This window comes from Triplophysa rosa, linkage group LG3 (assembly GCF_024868665.1).
Source record: "Triplophysa rosa linkage group LG3, Trosa_1v2, whole genome shotgun sequence".
NCBI lineage: Eukaryota > Metazoa > Chordata > Actinopteri > Cypriniformes > Nemacheilidae > Triplophysa > Triplophysa rosa.
In genome coordinates, this window is record NC_079892.1 from 10,318,752 (window position 1) to 10,326,423 (window position 7,672).

Here is a 7,672-nt window from a genome sequence, read left to right on the forward strand (position 1 = left end):
TCTTAAAGGATAACACAAGAGTCCTACATCCTTAAAGATCCTGTAGAGAGATCTTATTTGATTCATGGATGCTTTTCTCTTCGAAAGCAAACGAACGGATAAGTCAAAATTCATGCAGGTCAACTTTAAAATTGGACTTTAACTACGATAGCTATTACTATTTTTTCACAAACACTGTTTGAAAGAGAATCCATAAGAAAAATTAATTAAAACATTATGAAAACAGTTAATTGCAGTGTTACGATATACTTTAGAACCACGTTCTCCATTTAAAACTGTTTATCTTATATTTCCATACATCGCCTTTCACAACTGGGATGCAAATACTGTACACATGACGGGTAACCATTTGACTACTACTGTGTGACTGACTGTAAACGACCAGAGTCCTCCTAGAAACTACATTGACCAATCACGCAAGTAGCGTAGATGCGACGTCAGTCAGTCAGACCCCGCCTCCGCGCAGAACATATGCCTTTCTGTCAGTACTCGGTACCATGAACAAGGGAAGCTGTGCACGCTCTCATTCATTCTTAGAGGAAGTACCGGCTTGGTAAATGGCGAAGACCTACGATTACCTGTTCAAACTCTTGCTCATAGGGGACAGCGGAGTGGGAAAGACATGTCTCCTCTTCAGATTTAGCGAGGACGCCTTCAACACCACGTTTATCTCCACAATCGGTCAGTTCACCGGTAATCTGGGCTGAAGGTATCGCATGGGGTCCCGTTATACGCAAGGACAATAGTGTCCTGGTGCTCACACACATTGAGATTTCAACATTAAATTGCTATTTTGTGTGCATTGAAAAAGCACATTAGCAAACAACTGGTTTTATTTAAATCCACGTGGTTTTGTCTAATATTAAAACATCTGGATAGATTTAGAAATGCAGAGGCCTTTGTGCAAAAGAAAAATGTTTGGCTTGCTAATGTATACAAATTGAAAGGGAAATGTATAAGTAAAAAGCATGTATTGTTTTATAAATCAGAATGTGCTTAGAAAAAGATTGTATATGTACATTGGAAACAATGCTGTTGCCTTTTTGAAGGTGTGAGTGGTATTTGCTGACCACAGTTAAATCTACTTTTAACTTGTCAAATCCTGTTCACTAATGGCCTTGCAAGTTCATACACAAGTCCACACAAAAGAAATCATAAACACTTTATTTAGGGTATTATGCATACTATGTGCTGTCTTTGCTTGTGGAGCAAAGTCTCATGTGCTATACTGTTAATGTCCATGAGAGGGAGGTTTTAGTATTTAAAGCGATGACAGCCGGCTGGTGGTCATAGCCAGATGCTGTTTGCCTTTTGATGACAGTTTTCTTTGTCTGAGAATGAAAGAAAGGTGTTTGGGTGATATGTTTTCAATAGCATGTCAGGTTGAACCTTAACCAAGTCGTAGTATGGAATAGAAGATATGCATGCATGATAAAGTTTTTTTTAATAATAAAAAAAAGTATAAAATAGCAATTAAGTCTTGATGTGTGTGTGAGCGTGAACATTGCCCGGATGTATTTTTGAGTCTGCTCGCACAGAATTTAGTCATTTCCTTTGTCAGTTTTTCCATCTGATTAAAACGTCACCACCCCCACCGCTTTTGTTAAGCGCCGGTGTCTTGCAATGGGGGTCTGTGGGACTTTTAGAGTTTGGTTGCGCTTGCAACTCATTGTGCAGGTGCATTCTGGGAAAAAGAAACCGCACGGCAAAGCTGTCAAAAATTGATTTCATCGCAGTTGTTTTGCATGAGTTTAGATGGCAGTGCTGGAGATAAGTAAAGTTGTTTTGCAGGGTCAGAACTGCAGTCTCATAGTAGGCCTACAATTGACTGTGAACAGAGGGCTATACTGTTTGAGACTGCATCACAGTCTCGTGACATTCACTCAACCCATCTCAGCATTCTTCCTGCAATGTATTCGAGCATTTGACTGGCATCTGTTTCTTGTGCCAGGATGTCCATGACCCCAGTTGAGCCCACACAACATGTTTCCCGTACTTCTCTATGGTGCCCTACTCTACTTCCTGTCACTGCGTGTGTGAAGGTTTTTCCCAGCAATTTTCCCAAATACGAAATGGTCCTCCTCAGTTTATTATAGACCTGTTCTAGTCAACACACAAAAAAAGGAATTTATGCGCCTGTTTGGCTAATATAGTTTAAAAGCCTCTTTAAAGAAATATAGGGTATCGTTTTACTATATTTCAGTTTAGTGTTGCCTTGGAATGACAAAATTAAATTGTTCTCTAACAGTTTCACCTCTGATAAAATGAGTTAGTTGAGTTAAAGAGTTAGTTTACCCAAAAATGAAAGTTATTTCACTTTTTATTTTCCCCATCATTGTATCAATGAAATATAATTTAATTGCACATCATAATACCTTATGACAAGATACCAAAACCATTGCTTGTCATACCCCTGATGTATAAAGTAACAAAAGTAGCAGTAATAAAATGTCAGTAAAATTCTGTTTTTGTTGTTTAAAACAACCCAAAAGCTCATCCATCGTTTCTTGATTTTTTTTCTTTTGAACCATAAACTCACAGAGTGAGAAATCTGAGAAGCATCCCGGACAGACATATATAGTTGACGAATGCAGGAAAACACCTATCTCTCCACACCATAAATGGCAATGACATGTCTGATATAAAAGAGCTTTAGAAAATCTTGCTTTAGAAGTGAATCAATAGAGTTGAACTAGTTTTAAGTAGCCAGCGGGGAAAATGGTAAAAGAAGCAGTTTAACACCAAAAACTGATAATGGCACATTCAACTCTCTGCAGTGCAACATTGATGATGTCATTGGGTCCATGCGTTGCTATCTCTCTAACCGATGATGTTACTCTGTTTTTCTGTTGACAGGAATTGATTTCAAAATCAGAACTATTGAGTTAAATGGGAAGAGAATCAAACTCCAAATATGGTAAGCGTTTGTTTGTCATGACCAGTGTTGGGTAAGTTACTCTGAAAAAGTAATTAATTACTAGTTACTAATTACATATTCAATAGTGTAATTAGATTACTGTACAAATGACTCTCTCCCATAAGTATTTAGTTACTTATTACTAATTACTTTCTATATCCTACATCAACCATGATTAGTTAAGTGATTGAAAGATAGACATAAAACGGCTTATTTAATTCATTCAAATAAATAATATTAAACTACATAAAGTACTCTTATTAACTGACCAAAATATTACAAATGTGAGAATTATACATTAAAGCAAGGATTTTAAAGTTAGACTTTGAATTTTGATGTCAATTCCACTATTGCACACACATATATTACACAAAGTATTTAGTTTAATTACATCAGAAGTAACTGTAATTAAATTACAGAAAAAATAAGAGTAATCCCTTACTTTACTTTTTCAAGGGGAAAGTAATTAAATTACAGTAACTAATTACTTAGTAACTAGTTACACACAACACTGGTCATGACTATGTAGCGCTGTGTATTTTTTGATGGATTTCGTTCACCAGTCAGTGACTTTGAAGATATTCAGAACTGGCGATGCACTTAAATTTCTTTTAAGAAATATTAAACATATTAATATTCCAAGAAAATCTTTTTGTAACTTTTTATAAATGAATGTGGTTAATTCATGTCCCGGCCGGGTATATCAGACTTTAGACAAAACTGGAAAACACATGTTTGCATGTCTATATTGCTAATGGTAAAAAAATATCATTCGATTGCTAAAAGATCGTTGGTCCTTTTCTTGTCACGAATGTGAAGCAGGAAATTACATCATACTATGTCTGAACTTCCTGTTAGCAGTAATGCTCACCCACCCTGTCCAGCACTTAGGTGACTAATGAAGGTTAGGACGTGCTGACAGTAGTGTTGTATATCCGTGCCACTGTATCTGTCTCTATCTGCATGCTCAACTGAAGGAAGGAACGAGGTGAGGATGCATATTTGCGTGTCACCAAAGATGCAGGGCTTATTTTTAATGATCTCTTTTTGGTTTAACAGGGACACAGCAGGACAGGAAAGATTTAGGACTATCACCACTGCTTACTACAGAGGCGCTATGGTAAGACCATATTGATAGTTATGCTTAGAAGAGTAAATAAATACAATTATATTTTATTTTAAGCACATGGATGTTTCTCGGCTGGCTTTCAGGGCATTATGTTGGTATATGACATCACCAGTGAGAAATCATTTGAAAACATAAAGAACTGGATTCGTAATATCGAGGAGGTAACATACAACATGCTAGTTCATATTCAACTGAAGATTCTTGTTTTTGTTGATTTACAGTGTTATGTTAATAATCCTCCAACATGTACATAAAAAAACATGATTTGACGCTTATTGTGTAATTTTAAGAAAGCTGAACTCCTCTGTGGCTTATTTCAGCACGCATCATCTGACGTGGAGAGGATGATTCTCGGAAACAAATGTGACATGAACGACAGAAGACAAGTGTCTAAAGAGAGAGGAGAGAAAGTGAGACTTTTTAAAGTGTTTTTGTAGCTTTACATTTTCAAATAGGAACTTATTTATTGTCGTGTGAGAGTTTATTGGTAAAACTGTTGTCATTTTCTTATTTTCTGTAGTTGGCAATTGATTATGGGATCAAGTTTTTAGAAACAAGTGCAAAAACCAGTGTGAATGTCGAGGAAGCTTTTTTCACCCTTGCCAGAGACATTATGGCCCGACTCAACAGAAAAATGGTAAGTCATGTTGTGTAATTGTATCTTATAAAATGGAGATTTCTGGGACTGGATGAGTGTGCTTTATACACGATAAACCACAGCTATGACATATTCAACAAACTACTATTAGCATCGCCGCACACAGCACCCATAGCTGATCTTTTTTAGTTGTTGAATTATAACATCACATTACTGTTTACTTGTACGGAACTATTCCTTTCTAAAGAAATGATACTCTGATGCCACCCTGATACAGGCCTGTTTGGTCGTATATGGTGTTTTTTACTATGCAACCCTTTAAATAAAGCTTTTTAAAATGCAAATATCTAGGTGAATGCACCAGATGCACTCTTGGACTATTTTCCTCGTAGTCCATTTAATTTAATTTTTTACAACAAATAATAACTATTTGTGTCTTTATGATTTTTATAACATGTTTCATAAAAGCAATAAAATGATACTTTAGCCAAAAATGATAATCTTTCATCATTTACTCTCCCTCCCTCATTTCAAACCTGTATGACTTTCATTCTTCCGCAGAACACTAAAGAAGATATTTTGAAGAATGTTGTTAACTGGCCCTCATTCACTTGCATTGGTTTGCGTCCATATATACAATAGAAGTGAATGGGGGTGCTGTTACCAACATTTTTCAAAATATCTTATTTTGTGTTCTGCGGAAGTCAAGGTTTCAAATGACAAGAGGGTGAGTAAATAATGACAGAATTTTCATTTTTAGGTGAACTATCACTTTAAGCCCTCAGGGTTGTCACATATTTGGCTCACAATATAGCATTGCTTTTTGTACCCTAATGTACTCTACTTAATAAACTTAAATGTACTGTATGCTCTGTTAATAATTTGTATAACATCTGTATCTAAATTCACAAGAATGACAGTGGTCATGCAGATGGTGGAGGGCCGGTAAAGATCTCAGAAAAACGCTCCAAAAAGCGCAGCATCTTCAAGTGTTCACTGCTGTAACTCTCTTGCGCCGAGTGGAAATGTTCACTCTATGTGACTTAGCGGCAGCCACAAATGCTCTGCTGGTATAACATATCACACGAGCCACTGCAAACAGCCACAGTATCAGGCTCAAGGGCCGACTGAGGTTCCAGTTTCCAAACCCTTAGACGGACCAGAAAGAAACGGCTGCGTTTTGAGAAATTTGGTTGCTTCACTCTGTTGTTAGTCATAAAAAGAAACTTTTTCTTTGTTGTGTGGTGATAATCGTGAAAATGATTGTGTCAAAAGATAACAGATGTTAAAAAATGAATGGGTTTGTCCTAATATGTTTCTTAAATTATTGTATACAGATGTTGCATATGCTGTCTTAAAACTGCTGCTGAAAGCTTGGATCATGACATATTTATGTGTATTTCTAAATTAGTGGAAGTTAGTTTCGCCTGAATTAGTGAGTCAGCAATTTGTCTGTATGATCTTTTTTAGCTATACACCGTGTTCTTACTCTGGTTCAATAATGTCCCCCATAGGCAAAACGCACTTTACATGTGTTTTCAATGAGCTCTCCTCACAGGCACATGTCCATAGCACAGACAGACGTTAGTCCACCCACTGAAAGGTTTCAAAGATAGAACATGATGACCGCTGAGCATGATGGGTAAAGGAACATCTACGGGTTAGGTAACACATAAAACAGGGTCAAACATAAGATCTGTGCATACTTCACAGACACTAGTATAACATTTAGAAAACATTGAATTTATTTCCACATACAAAGAAAATGTGTTTAATGCACAGCTTTTTAATAAAGTGTGACAGTGATTTGTGCAAATTATGTAAATATCTTTAATGATCGAGATTTAAAATGTGTTATGATGCAGTTGAAATCATCATATATTTATTTAGCAGTGTTGCAGTTCATGTATTCATATGACAAATAGTATATTAATTTAAAGAAAATCAAGTGTGGAAACTAGAAACATTAAAGATGAGGTCATTGTGTCAGTTATCTGTTATCATTATTTTTTACTTTTCAATGAATATGAAAGTCATAAATGCATGCTTAACAGTATTCAACAAAATGACTACTACCTTATTAGCTGAACTGTTTTTTATTTGACATTTATCTCCTTGGCTTATATGTTCAATGTACAAGTGATCTTTATTCACTGTTTACATAAATGACATCACTGGATGCTCTTAAAAGAAATGTGCAGTTTCCAAAAAGCAATTTTGCTTGCACAGTTAACATGTGTAGCTGTTTCAGTCAAATGACACAAGGTGGCACTGTTGCCACTGACTGGACTTTTTTATTTGTTAGGTGTTTTGGTCTCCTGTTTAATCTGCACTAATGGTTACATGAAATGTAAATGTGACAACCTTAAAATGTTACAGCAATAAATGCCCTCATTTGGAAATTCTTCCAACTACTTGTGCTGATATTGGGGACCTTGATGCCTTGGATCTGTATCCATTAATCTGACTTAGACTGTTTAAACTGAGTCACTGCCATACCTAAAAGAATGTTCTTCTGATGATCGTCATTTTACTTTGACAAATGTAGCATATGACCACTGACATTCAGATGGGACCATTGTTATGCATGCATTTTTCCTTTGTATCTGTGATTGTATGACCTCATTTTTAACAAATAACATTGTGTTACTGGACTCTGTATAAAGGGACGCGCTATCGAAGAAAAGCCATTTATTAAAAGCTTGTGTTTAAAGCATAACAAAGAAAATGTGACTTTGATGTGTGGTTTTATTAACTGTATAATTTTATACTACGTACAATCAAAGTAAAACTGTGTTATCTCATTGCTTGTCTTGTTGTCTGTATTATTTTTGACGTTTTTTTTAGCTCAGAAGTTCTTTGCATAACCTTTTAAGCAATTCAACATGCAGAACAGCAGTGAAAAGTGTACAAAACACACCTCTCCCAGCTTGATATTGCTAATACTTTTGAGGTAGACACCTTTTGTCCATGTCCATTCGTTTTTTTGCCTGTATATTATCATTTTGCACTTTTAAAAATGGAAAAT

At 35.8% G+C, this 7,672-nt stretch overlaps 1 protein-coding gene across 1 annotated transcript; it reads left to right on the plus strand.

Annotated features, from left to right (window-relative positions):
- The first annotated feature begins 491 nt into the window (after window positions 1-491).
- LOC130551625 (ras-related protein Rab-8B-like) lies at window positions 492-5,668 on the plus strand. The gene is made up of 7 exons (XM_057329373.1): window positions 492-681; window positions 2,857-2,917; window positions 3,977-4,037; window positions 4,130-4,207; window positions 4,367-4,456; window positions 4,567-4,683; window positions 5,557-5,668. The coding sequence occupies exons 1-7, from the start codon at window positions 558-560 to the stop codon at window positions 5,647-5,649; spliced, it is 624 nt and encodes a 207-aa protein (XP_057185356.1). The 5' UTR covers window positions 492-557; the 3' UTR covers window positions 5,650-5,668.
- The last annotated feature ends 2,004 nt before the right edge of the window (window positions 5,669-7,672 follow it).

What these genes read in the sequence shown, in the direction of transcription:
- LOC130551625 (XM_057329373.1), top strand. Translation starts at nt 558, where the DNA reads ATGGCGAAGACCTACGATTACCTGTTCAAACTCTTGCTCATAGGGGAC. An exon ending in GGATTCGTAATATCGAGGAG is followed by an intron (nt 4,208 to 4,366) that starts GTAACATACAAC and finishes GGCTTATTTCAG; the next exon opens with CACGCATCATCTGACGTGGA. An exon ending in CTAAAGAGAGAGGAGAGAAA is followed by an intron (nt 4,457 to 4,566) that starts GTGAGACTTTTT and finishes TATTTTCTGTAG; the next exon opens with TTGGCAATTGATTATGGGAT.